The sequence below is a fragment of the Monodon monoceros genome, unplaced genomic scaffold, assembly GCF_005190385.1.
Source record: "Monodon monoceros isolate NGI ecotype Baffin Bay Population unplaced genomic scaffold, NGI_Narwhal_1 Super_Scaffold_1, whole genome shotgun sequence".
NCBI classification, from domain to species: Eukaryota; Metazoa; Chordata; class Mammalia; order Artiodactyla; family Monodontidae; genus Monodon; species Monodon monoceros.
In genome coordinates this window covers 7,021,704-7,044,521 of record NW_021703765.1, presented here as the reverse complement: position 1 = coordinate 7,044,521, position 22,818 = coordinate 7,021,704, and the positions used below count along the sequence as shown (strand labels likewise).

Genomic DNA, 22,818 nt, shown 5'->3' with positions numbered 1-22,818 from the left:
TATATATATATATATATATATATATATATATATATATATATATATATATATATCTCAGGTAACTGATTTAAAAGCCTCTGATGTAGGAGACTAAAAGGTATAAATAAGATTAGAGAGGAAAATGCCTTTTGGATTCTTCTATACACATTTAAAATAAAACAAAATTAAAATTCAACCAAAATATTTTGAAACAATGAGTCATTTTAAATCGGCAGCATTCATGTTAAAATATTTAATCAGAGTATTTCTGAAAATCAGCTGTTATTTAAACCTGCATTTGCATTTCTTAATTTTTACTATATGGATCCTCACCTCCCCTTTCAAAATAAGAAGGTACACTAAAGTGGATAATCAACAAGAAGAGGTAAAGAAGTTTAGAAAATATAAAGAGAATTTATTTCATGTTGTAGAAAATGTCTGTTTTGTATTGCTTTACAAGTATGTTGGGGTAAAAGTTTTTGCCATGTTAAAGCACGGCTTTGAACTATGGGGCTTCCGTTACTTGTCAGGATGACAGAGCAGAGGTAAGATTGTTAAGGGTTATTTTGACCCTGCCCTCAAGAAGGCCCTGGGACAACCTGGGGGCCAACATAGGAAGAATCTTCTATTTAGTTCTATCTTCATTTGCTCCCTCAACTTTCCGCTGTGTGTATCTGGCCTGGCCTCAACATGTCCAAAAGTTAAGCCTATTTCTCTGCACCAGTGAGAAATAAAGACTTAAATACACGCCAGCCACTTGCTGGGAATAAAATCTTTATCCTGCTCCCTCTCAAGCTTAGCAGCAACGAAGCTGAGAGATGTATCTGTGGCGGTGACCTGTCAGGGCTCCAGTGAGTCCTCTGGAAAGAAGCGCTAAGTAGTTGGACTGCTATTGTTTGCTGCACCGTCCCAGGAGGATTGGTTCAAACAAAACTGAACCTGAAAATAGTCAGTGACAGAAGGAAGTCTGAGTCACACTGATGTTTCCTTAATAGCTCCCCAGGTCTTCTGTTGCTTTCTCTTTTCAAGTTAAATCCTGGAGGTGCCAGATTTTTCCTGAGTTTACACACACTCAGCAGTATTTTAAAGGGAGAGTCTGTGAGGAAACTATTCCCAGAGATCTGTCAAAATTATTCATTGACTATTTTTTTTTAATTATTTATTTATTTTTTGGCTGAGTCGGGTGTTAGTTGCAGCAGGTGGGATCTTCATTGTGGTGTGCAGGTTCTTTGTTGCGGCACTCGCGCTCTCTAGTTGAGGCGTGCGGGCTCAGCAGTTGTGGCGTGCAGGCTTAGTTGCCCCGTGGCACGTGGGATCTTGGTTTCCCGACCAGAGATCAAACCTGCATCCCCTGCATTAGAAGGCAGATTCCTTACCACTGGACCACCGGGGAAGTCCCTCATTGACTCTTTTTAAAAGACGTTAGTTTGCTACTATCATAAAGTACACACTGTATGCTAATGAAAATATAATATTCAAATAGGTATTTATTACTAGACATTTACGTAGTTCCTTACGTAATGAAGAATTTTTTGCCAAGTGCTTTTCTTAAGTGAGTGCACTGCCTTTTCTACTTCTGGGTTTCATCTGAAGTCATACTTTTTCATCATGACCACCAAAGAGTAAGAAAGGGAGAGAGGAAAGAAGTGCACAGGTGGCTGACCTAGCATTTACCTTGTTGTGATCATTATTAATATATAACTACACGTTAGCTCTCCTTTCAGTTATTCCCAACGCCTCGTGATCAAAAGTTTAGCAGTGAGATGACACTGAAACCTGGTTTTTTTGTATCATTGTTGCATCATTTCTTCCCTACAAAATATGATCACCATGGGAACGGCAAGGGGAGGATCCTGATGTCAAGAGTAAAGAGAAAACAGGGAGAGAGATTAGAACAAGAGCACGGTCAGGGTGTGCCTTTTTTCTTTTCTTTTTTAATGAGAACATGTGGTTAAGTAAGCAGTTTATATATTTTGAACCCTCATGAGTGGATGTTGAATGCTATTTTCTTAAAATGTTCATATTTCATTGGGTTATTTAAATTAAACATCCAGTCTATTACAAATTAAATTTTATAACCCAGGTTCATATGAATGGAGAAGGGAGGTAAATCAAGGTAAAAGAAATATATTCCCTCCACAAAAAATTTTTTCAATGAAAAGAGCACAGAAGAATCTTTATTATAAAATATTCAGTCGTTATCAGCTTCTGAATATGTTCAAATACATGCAAAGCCTTGATGGTTAAAAACTAATCAGTATTTTCTTCTCTAAAAAATAAAGTTTATTTGGGCTTCCCTGGTGACGCAGTGGTTGAGAGTCCGCCTGCCGATGCAGGGGACACGGGTTTGTGCCCCGGTCCGGGAAGATCCCACATGCCGCGGAGCGGCTGGGCCCGTGAGCCATGGCCGCTGAGCCTGTGCATCTGGAGCCTGTGCTCCGCAACGGGAGAGGCCACAACAGTGAGAGGCCCACGTACCGCAAAAAAAAAAAAAAAATAATAATAATAATAAAGTTTATTTAAAATTCTGAAAAAAATCATATAATACAATAGTATCATTGGGATATTCAGGTACCTATTGGCCACTTAGAAATCCTATTCATCCCCAAGGTGAACATCACACTTCACTTTCTTTCAGTGGCAGAGAGACTGTATGTAATGGTTAAGGAAGGGTGCTAAACCATATTATCCCAGTTTCTTTGGGTCAAGGATTCAGAAACAGCTTAGCTGGGTAATTCTGGTTTGGGGTTTCTTATGAAGTTGCAGTCAAGGTGTGGGCTGGGCTTCAGTCATTCAAAGGCTCGTCCGGGACTAGGGTTCCCAATAAAGCTCGCTCATGTGGTGCTTGTTTTGGGCAGGAGGCCTCTGTTCCTGCCCAACTTGGGCTGCTTCTCCTCGGGTTGCTTGAGTCTCCTCACAAGACGGTGATGGTTTAGCAAGAATCCCTCTGCCCTTCATGATTCCTCTTAGTAATTTTCCATCCACTGACCCCCTTCACCCTGCTTGTTATAAATAAATCCCTATAAATTCCTGGCTGTCTTTACTGTTTCCAGAGTTAAGCCCCATCACTTTCCCCTATTGCTATAGTCTTGACCCTACCAAAATAAAGTCTTCTTTACCATGATAACAAGTGTCAGAGTACTTTCTTCTTTAATACCCTTTAGGACAGGAAGAAGTCCTTCGGGAATTTCCTGGTTCCAGCTCGCATCTACAGGTCCACAAAGCCCACGGGTGGCTCCCTTGTCCTTGGCCTGCCATGCTTGGTTGGGGGGTGGTCTTGTCTCTTCTTTCTGCTGCTGGGTCAGGGCAGCTCTGGTCAGGCTATACTCTTCAGCATTTTCCTGTGAGCGTCTGACACCAGGTCCTCCACAGCTCAAATTCCGAGGGCATAGGTCAAACGCTCTGGTTTTCTTGAAGCTTTCCATTACTTGGCTTAAAATGGGGAGGAAACAACTCCTTCCCTCCCTCATTGGAGGATGGGACACACAGCCTCTTCTCTTCTGTACCCTGAAGTTAGGTAGGTTAGCAAATTCAGGCAAAACAGGTTTTGAAGCCACTCCTTTTGCTAGTCTGGCATAGATTAGCCCTTAATCTCAGGGTGTTTAGCACCTATGGTTCCCATCTCCGCCAAAACTCAAGGTCAAGGGGGCATGAAAATGGATCCTGTTGGAAAGCCATTCACTGGAAACACTTCTATGGCATGTACCGTTTCAAAAAGACTACCTTTTGGTCTCAAGTTCTTTGCCAGCCAGTGCTAAGATGTGACTAAGGATAAGAAATGTATGCATTACCAGTTACAGATATGTTCATTATTGTTTTGTGACAAGGCATTTGAATAACAGATATTTTTTCTTGCCCTAGGAGAAATCTCACACTTTTTAAATATGTCTGCTGTTAATTGAAGAGAGTAAAATTAGTTCAATATAAACTATAGGTGAATGGGGAAACACAGATATGAAAAGTTAAAAATGATGCAAGAATCAAGTAACAATGTGATAGCAATATATAGGTCACAGAGTAATAAACAACTGGTGACGTCTAAAAGTGCTATTGCTTCTAGGGAGCTATTTGTCCTTTTTTTTTTCCGGCAGTGTCTAACCGCTGGACCACCAGGGAATTCCCAATATTTGTTCTTTAATGACTCCAAATCTAAAGGAACAAAGCTCTAATATAGAATTTTAATCCATGCCATAGAAGGTACAGTAGTTTTTTTCATTTTTACAGATTGTCAGGTCTTCCTAATGCTTTAGAATCACAAACATGGGTAGAAGTTTACTTTTCTGTAAAATCCTACTTTGGATTTCTATCTATTGAATGCAGAGAGTTATCTTGCTGTAGAGAAGGGTTCTTTAAGAAATGGGATTCTACCCAGCTAGAAGTCTCAAAGCGAGGGAAAGTAGTGATGGTATTTCAAGACCACCCTGAACTTGGCCGTAGGAGTTCTGACTCTCTGCCCATTAGGGAAGAATTCTGATTCTTTCTTCCATTGTTGGGTTAATTGTGAGGGTGGGGGTGTCTATCGTGTTATCCTCTACTACAGGACCTACGCACGCCATCAACTCCTCATAATAATGGCTATTTGCTAGGTTTTTTTTTTTTGCACTAAATCAACAGGGTTACCTTACAGAGTGAAAGACCCCCTAAGCAGTCAGTGGGGCTCTGGATCCTGGAAGTGGAAAGGGCAGGCATGAGTGAGGTACTTCTTTTAATTGTCTACAAGTAGGAATCTCTGATCTTAAATGGAGAATAATGGGAAGCTGAGTGCACGAGGGACTCTTACCATGTAGGAATGATATTTTGCTGAAGTACTCCCTTTCTCAGCAAAGAAACACGTACCCAAGTACCTTCTGCCAGGTCTTAAAAACCCTCAGAATCCCTTGTTCTGAGAGGTAGGCACCATTCCTTTGCTGTCAGCGTGTCCCCAGCGAGCAGGATCTGGCTGCTGATTGAATCAGCCCAGACATTTTCCCTTAATAATTGTCGACTGAAGAAAATTGCGCAACCTAAAAGTTGAGAATTATGTTTTATTCGGTGGCCTACTGAGGACTATAGCCTGAGGTTCAGCCTCTCAGATAGCTCTGAGGAACTGCAGCAGAGTTAAGGGAGGAGCCAGGATATATAGGAGTTTTTGCTGCAAAAACCTGTAGTTGAACATCGAAAGATTACTGCTAATCATACCGAAACACCCAGACATCCCAAGATACTGATTTTAGTGCCTTTCTGTATATGGGAAGATGCAAGTGGCTGGACGCATTGAAGGTATTCCTTTGGTACACATCTTAACTATCTAGGGGCAGTACCTTGTTTTTCTCTAACCTGAATTCCCCTCAGGGTGCACCGTCAGGGCTGCAGCTGTGGCGGAAGGCTTGATGGTGGGTAACGTTCATTGTTTACTGAAAGGGCAGGCAACATTTTTTTGTCCACAGAATTATGCTCTGGAGATCAGGTATTTGTCACTTCCCAAAGGACAAACCAGCCACTCCTATATCTTAAAGTGGATCTTTTTTTAAACAAAATAATTAAATAATTAATTAATTTTTGGCTGCGTTGGGTCTTCGTCGCTGCACGCGGGCTTTCTCTAGTTTCGGCCAGCAGGGGCTACTCTTCGGTGCAGTGCACAGGCTTCTCATTGCGGTGGCTTGTCTTTGTTGCAGAGCACGGGCTCTAGGCTCATGGGCTCAGTAGTGTGGCACACAGGCTTAGCTGCTCTCCAGCGTGTGGGATCTTCCTGGACCAGGGCTCGAACCCGTGTCCCCTGCATTGGCAGGGGGATTCTTAACCACTGCGCCACCAGAGAAGTCCTTAAAGTGCACCTTTAAGGACTATTCTCAGATGGATGGAGAGAGGAATGAAATATTCATATTTATTTATCAAAGATGTCTTGAGTCCCTATTGTATGAATAAATCTCATTCAAGGTACTAGTAGCTGTGCTGTAAACTAGTAGTAAACTAGTAGTAAACTAGTAGACCTGTGCTGTAAAACCCAAAGTGGGGTTTCTATATAGAGTGACATCGTTTCTGACAATCTGAACATTGACTGATGATAAGTAAGGTTTTCAATATATAGAAATAATCAGAGTGTGTGTGTGTGTGGTGGTGGTGGGGTGAGATGGAAGAACATTCTAGGCAGAGAGAAAAGCACGAGTTAAGGCACAGGGTGGGGATTGTCTGGAGATGGACTTACCCAGCTTGGCCGGGCAAAGTGTAATATGAGGAAGCAGTGGACTGCCGGGCTGGAGAAATGGGTTGGGTCCAACTCTCTCTTTGAATGCCAAGTAACTGAGTCACTCTTTTGTACTTTATGGGGAAAGCAGGGTGAACACAGAATTCATTTTCTGAACAGGGGCACCTTTGGGATGAAAGGTGACACTATTCACATTTGTGCCGGAACAATAGTTATAACCTGGTACTGTCCCAGGCAAACTGGAAACATGGTGACTCTAGTGATTGGGGAACTCTATAAGGAGGAGCTTTGATTGGGAGGAGATTTCAGTGACTTCATTCCAGAGAACAGGCCCTCCGGGTGGGTGGATGGGAGGGGCGGGCAGGCCTAGGACTCCTGCACTAGTTCCCTGTGGCTGCCACAACAAAGCATCACAAGCTGGGTGTTTAACCCAATAGAAATATCTCCTTTCCTGTTCCTGGAGGCTAGAAGTACAAAATCAGGGTGTGTGTAGGGCCATGCTCTCCCTGAAGGATGTAGGGGAGGATCCTTCCTCACCTGTTCCACCTCCAGGTGTTGGCAGCAGTGCTGGCAATCCTTGGCTTGTGGGCACATCACTGCCATCTCTGCCTTCCTGGGGTTCCCCCGATCGTCTTTACATGGTCTTCCCTCTGCATGCCTGTCTCTTGTGTCTGTTCTCCTCTTATAAAGACAACAATCAAATTGGTTGAAGGGCCCACACTACTCCACTCTGACCAACTTAACTACATTTGGGAAGATCCCACTTTCAAACAAGGTCACACTCTGAGATTCCAGGAAGGACACTCTTCAATCCAGTACAAGTACCAAACAGGGAATCTCGAATGAGTGGAGGACTTCTGATCCTCAGAGGCAGGAAGGCAGGAGGCAGCAGAATGGCAGCGGGAAGGTGACAGGGGTGTTGAGAGCATGGAGTGTTGCTTACTTGGACACCTTTCCCGCAGGGGCCTAGAGGGTGCTTTTGGCGAGGATGTACGTGAATATCAGGACAAGGTTGGAAGGCTGCCTGCCATATCCCATCCTGCTTCCTCCCAATTTTCTCCAGTCTGAGCTCCTCTCCCGGAAGAAGGAAGATGTTTAATACTAGAAATCAAACCAGACTTGAAATTGGGAGATGGCAGTTCAAGTCATGACTCAACTATTTTTAACTTTGTTGCTTGGGCAAGTCAGATGATTTCTGAGTCTGTTTCCTCCTCCATAAAATGAGGATGCTGAGGATGATCCAGAAAGTTCTTTCTGGCTCTACAAGCTATGACTTTAGGAGGAAGAGGTAGAAGAACTATGCTCTTCTGCCCCTGTTAAGGGGATAGACTTTCAATAGCACCCTTTGCCATCACCATCTTTTTTTTTTTTTTTAATTAATTAATTTTATTTTTGGCTGCATTGGGTCTTTGTTGCTGCGCGAGGGCTTTCTCTAGTTGCGGCGAGCAGGGACTACTCTTCGCTGCGGTGCACGGGCTTCTCATTGCGGTGGCTTCTCTTGTTGCGGAGCACAGGCTCTAGGTGCACAGGTTTCAGTAGCTGTGGTTCGTGGGTTCTAGAGCTCAGGCTCAGTAGTTGTGGTGCACGGGCTTAGTTGCTCTGCGGCATGTGGGATCTTCCCGGACCAGGGCTTGAACCCGTGTCTCCTGCATTGGCAGGCGGATTCTTAACCACTGTGCCACCAGGGAAGCCCACCATCTTTCAGCAAGTGTATCTATCAGACAGCGTTGTCTGCAGCCAAAGTATTGGAATTCAGCCAAGCATGGAGATTTTAATGGTATATTTAGCCACTAGTATCTCTACACTAAAGTTGTTATATTATTCATGTAGTTATCACTATTATTTCAATTTAGTGGTTAAGAGCTCATATTGCGGAGTCAGAGAGATCTAAGTCTGAATGCCAGCTCTGCCCCATAGTAGCTGTGTGACTTTGATAAAGTTATTTACCACTTATACACAAGAAGCCACAGTTTCCTCACCTGTACTGTGGGGATGATAATAACACTGACCTTACAAATAGATTATTGTTAAAATAAAGTAGATAATATACACCAAAAACTACTTAAACGCCTTGCCTGTAAAATATACATTACCTAGTAATAACAATCATTATGGACCACTTTTGTGCATTATCTCAGGTAATCTTCACAACTATTTAATATACTTAATATCAAAATATCAAAAACCCCTCCCCCACTCCCACCCCCCTCTTCAAAGACATTGAAGTTACAACTGAGAAACTTAAGGTCACATAACTATATGAATTGTCAAAGCTGAGATGCCAGACCAGCTCTGCCAGACTCAGAAGCCCGTGTCTTGATCCTGTCTCCTGGAAGAGTCAGCTCAGTCCACTGCTAGCTTAGTGCTTATCAAGCCCTGCTGACGGCCCCCAGCTGGCCTTCTTTAGATCATATAAGGAGACACCAGCCCCCTGATACTCCAATCTGTCCCATGTCTTGTCCTTCTGAAGGGCTTACAACAAGAGGGGTGGATTGAAAAGTTTGCTTCTTTTCTAATTACCACTTACGATTATCACTGAGCTCTCTGACCATTCTATTTCAGTCAACATTAACTGTGATTAGATATTTGAGAATTGAGCTGTATCTAAATCAGGGTAACAATAATGGTAAATTCAACTAAGAACTGAAGATGACAGAAGGTCTGGTGAATCACATATAACAAATGACATCAACCTTATGTATAGTATTCAGTCATACAAACCAATTGAATCACCTGGCAATCCAATTTTTAAATTATTAATCATTTTGTGTTTAGATGAGAATTATATATTCAACATTTATAGGAATTAAGATCAATTACTTGCACTTTTTTAAAGATAACAGCTTAACTGATGTATAATTCAGCTACAAATTCACCTTGGAACAACTTTAAGACTTTTTTCCCTAGCCTTGTTTCCTCCTTAAAAGGTCCATACTACTCAAGAAATACAAGTTTTAAAGCCAACAATTATTAAGTCAGATTTTTTTTTTCCAACAAAGGGTTTCACATATTTATTACTGAGCTACACAGTGAGCAGTGGTGAGGAAAGATCAAGAAAAGAGGAGAGAGCCATTCCATTTCTCCCATCAAACACAGGCAGCTGTTCCAGACACTAGTGATGTTCTGATACGGTAAGAATTGACCTTGATAGCGTAAATGTGTGCCACTTCATATGTGAGGCTCCTTATAGACCCAGCTTGGTTCTTCTTCAATGCCTTCTCTTGGAGTTGTACCTGATTTTATTACCAGTTTTCATTGGAATCCACTGGAGAATGGGACGATTCTGCTTTTGTTTCTTGGCCAGGAATCGCTTGATCCTGAAGTCTTGTGGGAAGACATGGCGAGGAGCAAATTGAACCGCACATAGGATGGCGGACAAGAGAAAAGAGCTTAAGTTAGATTTTAATGCACTTTAATCACTTTTCTTTGATGAAAAGAGAAATAAAAATGTTGCTTCTCATTGGCAAAAATCCAATTTGCTGTTATTGCTATATGTTGGGACGGTTCTGCCAATTTCCAAAGAAATGAGTCAAGTCACCAACATGCAACTTTACGTCACACTACCTTGGAATTCGGCGGCGCAAACAATAGTGAACTATTCCTGCATAAAACCCCACTAACAAGGACTAAATGGAAAAGCAGATGGCTTGAAACAAGGAATAGGTTTTCTTTTAATAAGCACATTCTACGGTTAAGCTAGACAAGGTGTGGGGAAGGGCTTCCCTCCCTGGCCCTGCTCGGGCGCGCGTGCTCGCCCGTCCCTCCCTCCCCGCGGGGACCGGGCCCGGGTCACCGCGCCAGGTGAGCGGACCTCGGCCGCGTGGAGGCCGCCGCCCGACCGCAGGGACAAGGGCAGGGCCGGCGGCCGAGGGCCGAGGACATCTTCCTTTTCGCGTCGGCCCGGCCACCGAGGCGGGGAGGCTGCAAAGGCAGAGGCAGCACCGGACAAGCGGCCGGGCCAGTGGGCGCGGGCGGGGCGCGCCGGGCGGGCAGATGCCGGGACTCCGACTCGAGCCGGGGACCGGCCCCCCGGCCCCGCGGCGCCCCCGGCCCCGCCCCGCACGCCCCCACCCCCGCCCCCACCAGCCCACCCCCCCGCGCAGACGCCCGCCGGCGCCGCGGGCCGAGTGGTGGGCGCGGAGCTGCCGGCTCGGCTCCTCGGCTGCGGCTCCAGCTCGAGCCGGCGCCCGGCGCGCCCCTCCTGGAGGAGGAGGAGGAGGAGGAAGGAGGCGGGAGGAGGAGTTGCGGGAAGGAGGGCCGAGCGCGGCAGTCGCGCCGGCGCTGGGCGAGGAAGCGGAGCGGGCGGCTGCCGGGTGAGCGTCTGCGGAGCCGAGTTGGAGGCTGGGTCCGGGCTCGGCTTCCCGCCCCCTCTCCTCGGCGGCCCGGGGAACCGGCCGCGGCGGTGCCCCTTCTCCTCCGGCCGGCGGGGCGGCTCCGGCGCGGAGGGGGTCGGGGAGGCCGCCCGGCGGGGAGCGGCGAGGGTCCCGGCGGCGTGAGGCCCTGCGCGCCTCCGTGGGTCTGCGGGCGGGGGCCGGGCCGGCGGGGAGCGGCGTCCGGGAAGCCGGGCTGGGGAGGGCTGAGGCCTGCTTCCGCCGCGCGCCGGCCGGACCCCTCGGCCTCTCGTCCGCCGCGCGCGCCGGGCCCGGGCCGCCGCCTTTGTTGCCCGCAGTCCGCCGGGGAGAGGCCGGGGCTCGGCAAGGCCTGGGGCGGCGGCGCGGGGCCTGCGCGCTCCGCAGCCCCTCGGCCGCGCTCTGACCCCCGGGCTGTAGGCCGGCGGCCGCAGGACGGGCTGGGGGCCGTAGGCCGCGCCCGTGCCGTACCCCGGGGGGTCGCGTCTGGCCGAGACCCTGGTCTGTTCCGCGCGTGGAGGCGCCGCCGGACCCTCACGGGCTCGCGCGGGCGTGGGGACTAGAGATGTCAAGCCGCCCCCGAGACGGGCCTTGATTTTCAATTTGCTTCAGGTGTTGACAACTTCAGGTACACCTTTGTGGTTCATTCTGGGTCAGAACTACTGACATTTCTCGGGGGCAGGTCCTGGCGCAGAACTTGGAATGTGTGCGGTCGCCTGTAGGCCACCTTAACATTTAGTCGGAATGTGGAATTTTGGGTTGCCATCTGTACTTTTTGGAATTCAGGGCCAGGTGGGAATATGTGGCGGAGCTCAGGCTTCCGGTAATGAAATATATAACGTTGAATTCAGTTCAGCAGATGTTTCGTGAACGTCTACCCCGGAAAAGGCGATATGCCGCTTTACTGGGTATGAGGACGGAGAACGTAGTAATCACAATTATAATGTGAATGGTTTCCGAATATGTTCTTCGTGGACCATGTTCCTTGGAATAAAGATATATGTGTATTCAAGCAGAAGTAAACTGCTATCTACTTCAAGATGAAATGTCTGAGGTTTTCTCAACCATAGTAGGTGTACATTTATCCTGACTTTTTTTGTTAACCTAACAAATATCACAACATAAAATCTACTTAGCTTACTTGAATGAATGAATCTTAAGTGGACTGTTTAGTGCTGTGGGGAATCAGTTTTGTTTAGAAACATGAACGGCGGTTGTTTATCACGTTTCACAGAGGAAACCCGAAAACATAGCCTGTGATCCGTTCCCCACGCTTTCTTATTTATTTCTCAGTGCCGCATCAGGTAGCATGGATGTGGTAAGTTTCGGAAGCCATTCCAGAATATACAGCACAGAAGATGTGGCCTCAACCCTCTGGTTCCGACATTGTCCCTAATGTTTTCTTGTTGCCTTGGGGGAAGCTGGCCCACTGACCTTGGGCTTAACTAGGACACTTAGAAGAACTCACCTGTGACTTGGCAAGTGCTTTCCGCTGGTCTGGGTACGATCACCCAGATTATTCACCTGAACCTTTACCCTTTTTAGAGCTCCCTTCATCTCTTCTGAAACATTTTTTCCTTTTTTTCTTTTTTTATGATCTTTAAATACCTCCTGAATTGATGGGAAGTACATGGCACTGCCCCTTTCCCTTCTTTTAGTGGGAAGATGGGCAGGCCTTAAACACGGCGTCTGCAGGACCCAGGGGCACACTCTTGGTGTCACCTGGCACCCTCCCCATAGCACCTTGCAGGGAGTGGCAGAGAAAGGGTTTGGGTGCCACTGACCTGGGCTGCAGCCAGCCTGGGCTGTGCCATGACCTGGGAGGGAAACTCAGCTGTACTGAATGGATTCCTACTCATCTCATGGTCCCGAGTGCGCCTTTAAAAAAAAAAAAAAATTATTTATTTATCTATTTGGTTGCACCGGGGCTTAGTTGCAGCAGGCGGGCTCCTTAGTGGCAACATGCGAACTCTTAGTTGTGGCATGCATGTGGGATCTAGTTCCCTGACCAGGGATTGCACCCGGGCCCCCTGCACTGAGAGCACAGAGCCTTAAGCATTGTGCAACCAGGCAAGTCCCTGAGTGCTCCTTTAATGGCCCTCTTCTTAGGGAACAGAAGAAAGCATCTTCTTAAGCCTGTCTTGTTGGGTAATGTCATTCTTCAGAGAAAACTCTGGTAGTTTTCTCCATTGTGGTCAGTTTTCAGGAAACTTTTGTGTTACTAACATTATCTTTTATTTTGCTCATGGAAGTGCCTGTGTGATCTTATTTAAAAGTCATAACATACTCCAGAAAAGGGAACTGTTACGCCCATTTCTGAATTTGTGGCAGTTACTGTTATCACTACCTTAAAAATACACAGTCATGCAAAATGGATCGGTGCACACGCACATACACATACAAATATACTGAAGTATGAGGTCAAATACCCCACGTTATTTATAATCTCGAATAACTAATGAGTGTGTATGCATCTATTTTGATACTTAATAAGGGTAGGTAGGTAAATGACCTAGAGTTAAAAAGATCACCTTTTGCTGTTTTCTGCTTGTTGCATTTTATGGGAAAAGAAGATTGTCTATTTCAGTTCTCTGTCCTCATCCCTGACCTCTTCCACTTTTGGAAATGACACATCTGTGGCGCCTGGGTAATTTTGTAAAATTATTGTTTTTGCAAGGGAGAAATTTATAATGTTAGTATGTGTCATAAAAAGGGGAAACTTTCTTGTATGACTAGTTTGATTGAAAGAGTTGTCCAGGTAGAGAGAGAGAGAAACAGCAGTGGGACTTGTTTTAAAGTGTATTGAGAGTGAAATTGTCATTAATATTTTTACGGTTAATTTATTATGCTGCACAACACGTTGGTTTAGCTAGTAAGTAGGGAAGGCTTTTGGACTGAGGGCACATTTTACCTTAAACCAACTTCAGAGTCATCTTTGATGATTCATACAAACATTACGTTTTACTTTGTTGGGACGTTTGTTTTGGGTGACCGTTGGTCTCGTTAATGTTTGAAGAATAGACAGACTTAGATAAAGTCATTTAAGACTTCCATTCTCCCTTTGCACACAGAGGACGTTTTAGAGGTGTTAGGTCTTTAGGGAAGAGTGTACGTTACTAGCTTTGTGACCTTGAACCCATTATATAACCCCTTTGAGTCTTACTCCTCAAGTGGGGCTAAGGTGGGGATGATCTATCTGTCAGAGTTACTGTGAATACATGTATATTTTGTTTAAAGTAAAATCCAAACTCTTTATCATCGACCACAAGACTTCTGCCTGGTTCTTCAGCGCATTTTGAACAGCCCTCTCTCCACCTTAGCACAAAGGTGTGGTCTAGCCTTTCTGTTCCTCAACATTCCAGGCTGGGTCTGGCTTCCTCCCCTTTGACAGTTTTCCTAGACTGCTCTTCAGTGGCTCCCCCTGTGGTTGGTTCATTCTCAGGGTCACCCTCTCAGGGAAGCCTTCCCTGACCACCCCTTCCTTCCAGCTCCTTCGTAATCCCATTTTATCAATTCGTCTGTTTCTGATACAACGTTCATTACTAAGTTCCTTGTGGAAGGCGTGGGCTGTGGTCTTTCTCCTTTGTCTCCCTCACACATGGCATGGAGCCTGGCCACTGAGTGGGGATGTGGTATACAGAAAGCACTTGTAGCTTTTACATGTTTGTCTGCATGTTAAAGGCAGAGATGTGCTGGCTGGATCTTAGACATCCGTTGGGTTTTTTGTGTTTTTTATTTATCCCTGGCTGAGTTGATCTGCTCAACTGAATAAATCATAGCACTGATAAGGCCCACGTTCTTGACACTACATGGCCCCAAATCCCCACACAGGGAGAACTACATCTTCTTGTAGAACCGCGATGTGTGTCTGAATTCACTCACATGCCCCACTGGCTGGTCGTGAAGATGCACAGGCCTCTTGTCGCTTCTGGAAGCACAGTTAACTGGAGTGTGAGGAGAGTAACGGCCCCAGAGCACATTTCCCTTGATGCTGCCTTACAGAGCTTAGCAAGGTAAAGCTTCAGTTGTCTGGAACCTCGGGCATCCTCAGAATTAAGCAGGAAGGAAGAACTCGTTAGGAATTAGACAAGCCAGTGACCTGGGTGACTGACCGCAGCTGGTGAAGGCAGTCTCTCATAGGGTTGCAGATCGAAGTTTGAATTTCAACACTGTGATTTTATAGGGTAGGTTTTTAAAATAAAATCAAAGTCTTATTTGTCTTATCTGTAAAATAATCGTGGTGCCTTCCTCAACATTGGTGTAATAATTGAGATAATGCATGTAAGTGTATGAGTTCAGTGCCTGGCATATAACAGGTGCTAACAGTAATAATTAGTTTAAAACGTACTGTGATTAGTTAAAAGGAGTATTCTGGTTGATCAGCAATATCTGTGTAAGACTTGGTTTTTCTTGTTGAGGAAGCCCCGTGTGGGGAAGCGGTGTGAGACCAGAGACGAGAAAAATGGAAGTAAAAGAGGAAGGAGAACGGGAGTCTACAGAAGTATTACTGGTGCAGCTACTAGAATTGTGAGGGTTACACATGGGTGCAGTGTAAGCAGCGGGGGGTTGACTGGCTCTGGGTCACCGCGGTCAGTTGGTGGGAAACCTAGAAGTGGCAAGGCCCTGGGCGCTTGTTCTCCTGCTGATTGTTTTAATATTGTCTTATCACTCTCAACAGCCATCACACTGAAATTTTTTCTTAAAATTATTAAAAGGGCATCACACTTGGAGACTATGTTTGGGGAGCGGTGGCTATCCCATTGTCCTTGGGAGCCGACTCTTGAGTAGTAGAGAAGAAGGAAAGAAGAAAACACCACATCTCTCTGAAGGCCTGGGAGACGAAGCTTCCTGAGCATCAATAAACCCTGCAAGCGTCACTATGCCGTCCTGAAATCTTCCAGCAGGTAAATTTGATCATGTGAAGAGGCGTCTGTCTATATACAGCATGAGATTAATGTACACACTTGTGTTTAAAGTGTCTCTTTTAAGAAGGCAGAGGAATATATGGCTCTTACTAGATAAAATTTCTATCCAAAACAATTTTAAGACTTTAATGTTACTCTTTAGAACTATTTAGAAAAGATGTAGTCAGCATGTGCTCTAGATCACCTATTATTCGGTGCTGCTTGCTGTTGTACTAACAGTGATAGACATTATTCTGGCCACACCAATGACACACTGAGTGGTGTTAGCAACAGGGTTAACACACTTTTAAAGTAAGATGAATTCTTACTGGTAGACTTGTTATTTCGTATGGTTTTCCTTTTGTTTAGATGTTTATAATAATGAAGGTGTTTGTTATTAAACCTGAGTTTGGGCTTTAAAGGAAATATCATCGTCCCTCTGACAATAGTCATTTTTGTCTGTTGACATTGCTTTTAAAGTAAAAAATATATATATATTTAGGGAATAACATTATTACCAAATACCACTGACTGTCAGAATATGTAAGCATGTACCAAACATAGAATTGTATTAGGATTTAGCGGTTTTGTACACTGGCAGAATTACTGCCTTTAGAATTAGAAGGAACCTTCTGATAACCTCATCCTTATGGCAGAAGTTGAGACTAAGAGTGGTTACGTAATTTGCCCGAGTCACAAACCACATTGCTGACAGATTTTAGAATGCGACTCTTTTCTTGCTATTGCCGCAAGATGTTTTCATTTACTGCTGGTAGCCAGGAAATTTGGATTTCTGTCTTCATGGAGGATGTCACAGTTGAGCTGACTCTTGGAGGGTGTTTGGGAAGAGCTATAGAGGGCAAGGACAGTATCCCAAACAGGCTGAGCAGTACGAGCTATACCGTCAACCTAGGGATTCTTTTCCCTCCTCTCCTAAGTAGGGTCACCTGTTTTCGATTTCTTGGTTTACTTCCTTGATGTGATGGAGCTTAACCTCCTAGTAGCTTCCTAGTAAGGTGATGGGGTGTGTGTGCGTGTGTGTTTGAGACCTTGCATGTCAGAAAACGTCTGTGTTCTAAATATTTGCTTTATAGCCTGACTGTATAGAATTCTAGGTTACTGTTGTAGTCAGCATAGAATGGGTTATGCTGCAATGGCAGATTAACTCTGAAATCTCAGTGCGTAAATAAATGCTTATTGCTTGGTTTCACCCAGTCTGCTGTGGGCCTGGCGCTCCTCTGGCATCTTCCTGCAGTTCCCCATCATATCACCCCATGACTCCAGGTTGCCACAGCAGGTGCAAAAGAGAGCTGACAGGTCACAAGCTGGCGTAAATATTTGGCCCAGAAGTGACGCATGTCACTTGTGCTCACAACCCATTGGCCAGAACCAGTCACGTGGCCCTGCAGGGGTGCGGGGAAACGTGCACGTGCTCAGGAGGGTTGCTGACTGTAAACGTGTGCCGCATCGGAAGCAGACTTTCTCCTGGAATTTCGGAGACATTGCTCCACTAACTTCCAGCTTTCAGTGTTATCACTGTGTCAGTTGCCATCTCTTTCCCAATCATTTGTATGTAAATTTTTTCTCTTTCTGGAAGCTTATAGTATCTTTCTGCTATTGTCTAAATTTTAAAATTTCACCACGATGTGCCTGATTATTATTTTTTCTTCTTTGGGTGGACTGAGCATTCCATGGATTCTTCAGTGTGTATACTTGTGTTCTTCAGTTCAGGGGAAAATTTTAAATTTTCTTCTGTAATGCTTTCCCCTTCATTTTCTTTCTTTTCCTGACTAAAGCTCTTTTTTTGTTGGATGTTGGACCTCCTGGATTGATATATTAATTTTTTTTAGCCTCTTCTCAAATATTTAAGTCGGTTAATTTTCTGGTTCTTTTTTGGGGGGAGGATTTTTTCCGTTTTACTTATGTTGAATTTTTATTTTGGTTTATAGGAGTTTTTGTTTTCTAACTGTTCTACCCCCACTTTTTAATAAATAGCATCTGACTCTTGTTTCAGATTTGTGATATTTTTTCTTAGGCTTGTTTCTGCTGCCTTCCCTTCCAATAGGCTTAGATTTCAGCTTTCTCTCATTTGTTTAAGCCAGTTAATTCTGTTGTCATTTGTTTTCCAGTTTTCATTGTCCTTGTGTTTTTGTGTGCGTGTGTGTGGAGATAAAAAAGTATATGTTTCATTAGAAGCTCATTCAAAGTTTTTTTCTTTTTAATAGTTTTTGTTTGTTTTGCTAGGATCAGTGAATATTAAAGTCTTTTACTTTGGGGGAAACCCAAATCTAATTTTTCTTTAAATAAAGGTTTTCAGTGTGTTTTCAGTTAGTGCTGTCATGAAGCCACACCTATGTTACTGAACTTTGTGCAACTTAATTTATGAAATGCCTGCTGATCTATGGTGGGTAACATGAATTATTTTTAACTTGGATCATTTTAAAAGTGTCAAGAGATCCCCTGTTTGGCAGCCTATAATAAGTGATTACTTTTGATAATTAAGTTATCATTTTACAGTGTGTATAACCTTTTCCAGTTTTTAAGATTTTTATATTTGCTTAATAGGACTGTATCATTCGTTTGAATAATTATTGCTCTGCAGGATGCCCTTTATCGCTAATGATCAGTGAATGTGGTTTACATTCACTCTTAATATACATTTAATAAATCTTTTGTGGATTACTTTTTGTACCCCAAATCTGCTCTTCTTTATTAGGTATACTTATATAAAATGAGGAAAAGATTGTTATAACTAAAATCTCTTATTCTCTAATGCAGATTGAATGAAAAACTCTTACATATTCTATGCAAAAGCACTTGAACACATAATTGACACATTTCATTTTAAATTGGAGCTTTGTGTTAAGACCTAAAGGCTGAAAGCAGTCAAAGCAATTGTTTTACTTTTCAATTATTTTTATGTGCATGTTGCCATTAGGAGTTAAAAATTTTTGCTTTAGTAGTTCATTATATTTAAGAGACTTTATGTATGAACAAATTTTGAAGAAAGAAAAGTAGGGAAGGAACTCCATCATTATACTATTTGGTACAGCACCCCTGTCCCAGAATAAAAATAAACAGCAAACAGATATTTGGGCCCTACTTAATTGTCAACAGTTTGTCAAAAAATTCTCAAAGGAACTTACCTACTTCATAGTTTAACCAATAGTTTAATACTTTCTTATAGGCATTGGAAGTGGTGAGACTAGGGATTTACTATGTTTCTAGCTAAAACATTGGTAAGTTCCTGGAAAGGTGTAAAAATGTATACATTTTAAAAATTAGCAGGTATATACATAAAGACAGTAATGAATTGGTAATAGGTGTACTACTTTTTAAATACAGCATGTTAAAATCTGAATCAAAAAATTGAGAGTGTTTATTTCATTAATCAAATCTTATAAGCCAGCTCCATTAACGTTTTAAATGATTGAATTTATGAACATTTGTTATATATTCAATTTAATAGCAATGTGTTGAACACAGTTACAGGAAAAGATACTTAGAAGTGCTCACAAAACTTCTCTACAGGTTAAATTTCTAAGTCTCTGCGTATTTTTGTTTTCATTGAATCAGATAATTTTAGAGCTTGATGTGTTTTAGAGATCAGCCTCTTTATTTTATATGGGGAATCTGAGACTCACTCAGTGTCACGTAGCAAACTTAGTGCTACATTGTATTTTTGTATATAGCTCACAAAGTGGGATTTGAATCACTTGAAAATGTATTAGGCCTAGAGTCTGTCATACAGAGTGAAGTAAGTCAGGAAGAGAAAAACAGATACCATATTGCTAACACATATATATGGAATCTAAAAAAAAAAAAAGTGGTTTTGATGAACCTAGGGGCAGAACAGGAATAAAGACGCAGATGTAGAAAGTGGACTTGAGGACACGGGGAGGGGGAAGGGTAAGCTGGGACGAAGTGAGAGAGTGGTACTGACATATATACACTACAAATGTAAAATAGACAGCTAGTGGGAAGCAGCTGCATCGCACAGGGAGATCAGCTCGGTGCTTTGTGACCACCTGGAGGGGTGGGATAGGGAGGGTGGGAGGGAGACGCAAGAGGGAGGAGATATGGGGATGTATGTATATGTATAGCTGATTCACTTTGTTATAAAGCAGAAACTAACACACCATTGTAAAGCAATTATACTCCAATAAAGATGTTAAAAATAGAAAATTTATTAGAGCTTTTACTATAATTATAAATTCATTCTTAATTTTAAATTATATGGCAACTTTAAGTCTACTTTTCTTAATTTGATTATGTTTAAATGTCTCTGTCTACCTTTGTAGCCATGCAAATATTCATATTGCTTTTTTAAAAAATAAATTTATTTTAAATTTATTTTTGGCTGTGTTGGGTCTGTTGCTGCACGTGGGCTTTCTCTAGTTGTGGTGGCTTCTCTTGTTGCGGAGCATGGGCTCTAGGCACGCAGACTTCAGTAGTTTTGGCATGTGGGCTCAGTAGTTGTGGCTCGTGGGCTCTAGAGCGCAGGCTCAGTAGTTGTGGCGCACGGGCTTAGTTGTTCCGTGGCATGTGGGATCTTCCCGGACCAGGGCTCGAACCCGTGTCCCCTGAATTGGCAGGCGGATGCTTAACCACTGTGCCACCAGGGAAGTCCCCGTATTGCTTTTTAAAATAAAGCTTATTGTGTGAAGATCCAGAGGATCTAAAAGAAGTGAAAGCAATTCTATTACATTTACTACATTTCAGTTATTTAGTGAGGAGTTGGAGATTTTACTCTCCTTGCAAGCTATCAAGTTAGCCAGAAACAGTTTCATGGTTGCTGCCAGAAGACATGAGACTCCTGGGTCAGAGATACAGGACTTTGTTACTCAGGGTAGTGACAGGCATCTGGTGCCAGTTCCCTGAGCACCAGTGCAGTGTTGAGAGAAGACTGGGTTGGGGGCGGGGACAGAGGGGAAAGCAGGAAACTAATTAGGAGGCCGTTGCAGTGATGCAGGCAAGGTAGGACAGCAGCTTGGTCCAGTGTGGAGACTGGACCCCAAAGTGATTGGATTTTGCCTATATTTTGAAGATAGGAATTGAGATTTTGTGACCTGTTGCAGCGGTCCCCAACCTTTTTGGCATCAGGGACCGGCTTCATGGAAGGCGGTTTTTCCACGGATGCGGGGCTGAGGCTGGCGGTGTGGGAGGTGTTATGGTTCAGGCAGTGACGCGGGCGATGATGATGGGCAGTGGCAGATGAAGCTTCGCTCACTCGCCCACCGCTTACCTCCTGCTGTGTGGCCCGGTTCCTAAGAGGCTGAGGACCGGTATCAGTCCGAGGCCCGGGGGTTGGGAACCCCTGAGCTATTGGATGTGGAGTGAGAGAAAGAAAAGCCATGGGTGATTCTGAAGGTTTTGATCTGAGCCGTTGGAAGAATGGAGTAACCATAAATGAAAGTGGGAAAAACTGCAGGTAGAGCAGGTTTGGGGGTGGGATGGGAAAAATCCAGAGTTTAGTTTTGAACATGCTAAGTCTCAGATATCTATAAGATAGCGCAGCAGCAAAGTCAAGAGGGGAGTTGACTATAACTGGGCTAAATAAAGAGATGAAAGTTTGGGAGTGGATGACGCATCATTTTTCCATGCATGAGAATGAATGACATTGCTGAGGGACGTGAGTGTAGATAGAGAAGAAAAGACCGGGGTCTGAGTGCAGGGTGCCCCAACATTAAGAGATTAGAGGCTGAGCATCTGAGGAGTGACCAGCTGTATCAGATGCTGATGGTAGAGTGTGTAAGATCAGGACTGAGAGCCCGTGCCGGATTTGCAATGGAGACGTTATGAGTGACCTTGGCAAAAGCAGTTTCTGTGTAATGGTGGTGTAGTAGGTCTCTCTGGCTTGGGTTTAAGAGAAAATGGGAGAAAGGGAATTGCAGGTCTCAAGTATGCATGATTTTCCCAAGGCGTTTTGCTGCAGGGGGGATTGAAGAGGTAGAACCATAGATTGTGGGGAAAGTGGGGTCAGGACAAGTTTATTTGTATCTATGAGAAGTGACATTTTTAGGAGTGATCCAGTAGAGGGAAATTTTTGGAAGGGGAAGGAGACCAAGCACACCGGTGGAGGGGGCCCTGTAGAAAGGTGCGTGGATGTATATAATAAAGGATGGATATGGGTTGATGTGATGTCGGAGTCTGCAGTTTTCTTCTGAAGTTCTTAGTTTTCTCTGTGAAATAGGACACTGGGCCATCTGCTGAGCTTGAAGATGGGGGAGTAGGTGTTGGAGGTATGAGGAAAGATGTGATATGGTCGGCAAGGAAAGTGAGAGGTGAATGGACCAGGGGAATGTGGTTTGATTTCCAGGCGGCATTAAGGCTCCATCTGAGGTTCATGGTGATGACTACAAAGTGAGACCAGCCAGAGTGGTCACGTGTTTCTCCAGCCATGTTCCCTATAAGGGTGCAGGAGTGGCACAGGGAGAGTCAGATTTAACGGGTGTTGTGGTTTTGCCAGGGGAGTTTTTCAGAGTGAGAATAGGGGAAGGGAATTGAAGGTATGAGCTGTGGAATGATGGTGATTAATCATGGGATATAAGCTGAAGTAGGGAGGGAAGAGGGTCATTGAAGAGCTGGTGGGGTTATTACTCTTAGCATTTAAACTTTGAATATTTCATACACCAAATAAAAAGTAACGTCAGATTTGCAAAAAGTTATTTTAAGTGGGCTGAGGAGGAGGGGGGCTTTCTAGTTTGTAATAAAACAAAAATAATGCAGTATTCTTAACTATTGATTTACTTTTCTGTTTGGTAGTCGTGCCATGTACAAAAGCCAAGGAAAGACCTTGCATTCTGCTCTGACCTGATGGATCTACTCAGCCATTCCCTTTTAAAAAGTACCTTAAGAACAAACAAATTTACAGACTTTATTCTTATAAAAACACTCCATGTTTATTATAGAATATTTTGAAAATAAGGTATTGAAAATAATATTTACAAAGTCTTCTATGATCCAGTTGACAGTTATGCTGTATTTCTTTCTGGTCTGATTTTCCTCCCTATTCTTTCTACATAATCGAGGCCACACTTTACATAAGATTTTGTTTCCTGTGTTTTTGCACTTAACAAATGAACAATATGAACTTTTCCCCCATGTTATTTTTAACTGTATAAATATCAATTTTAGTGGTTCCCTAAAGTTCCATTGTGTAGATGTGTAAGAATTTTGTTTACGGTTCTCATATGTTGGAAATTAGAATGTTTCTGGTTTTTTAAATTTAAATTTTATTTTTCACCACATAATAATGCAGGGGACATTGTTATGTTTTGTTTTCATATTCAAGATTTATAAAACTAGCATTATTGGGTCAAAGTATGAATGTTTTTAAGAGTTGCATATAGCCAAGTGATTTTTTACAACTATATTAAGACATTTTAAAGTAGGGAACATC

The 22,818-nt window shown here is 43.6% G+C and overlaps 2 protein-coding genes across 4 annotated transcripts in view; one reads left to right on the top strand and one right to left on the bottom strand.

Moving 5' to 3' along the window:
• Window positions 1-9,854: 9,854 nt before the first annotated feature.
• On the bottom strand, window positions 9,855-12,069 carry LOC114898548 (translation initiation factor IF-2-like). The gene is made up of 2 exons (XM_029228217.1): window positions 11,981-12,069; window positions 9,855-11,118 (listed from the first exon to the last, which is right to left on the bottom strand). The coding sequence occupies exons 1-2, from the start codon at window positions 12,067-12,069 to the stop codon at window positions 9,855-9,857; spliced, it is 1,353 nt and encodes a 450-aa protein (XP_029084050.1).
• The window catches only part of SOCS6 (suppressor of cytokine signaling 6), a 33,722-nt gene continuing 21,236 nt past the window's right edge, over window positions 10,333-22,818 (top strand). The window contains exons 1-3 of one of the 3 annotated variants that reach the window (XM_029232893.1): window positions 11,109-11,140; window positions 14,344-14,525; window positions 15,228-15,416. The gene's annotated coding sequence lies outside the window, so the exon portion shown is untranslated. Of the gene's footprint in view, window positions 10,477-11,033; window positions 11,141-14,343; window positions 14,526-15,227; window positions 15,417-22,818 lie in introns of those variants that run through there. The other 2 variants (XM_029232887.1, XM_029232900.1) reach the window with 2 other exon arrangements.

Excerpts from the sequence above, each read along its gene's own strand:
- LOC114898548 (XM_029228217.1), bottom strand. The coding sequence starts at position 12,069 with ATGAAGGGAGCTCTAAAAAGGGTAAAGGTTCAGGTGAATAATCTGGGT. Across the intron at positions 11,119-11,980 it reads AAGCACTTGCCAAGTCACAG|CAAATTGAAAATCAAGGCCC; the intron begins GTGAGTTCTTCT and ends CAACACCTGAAG.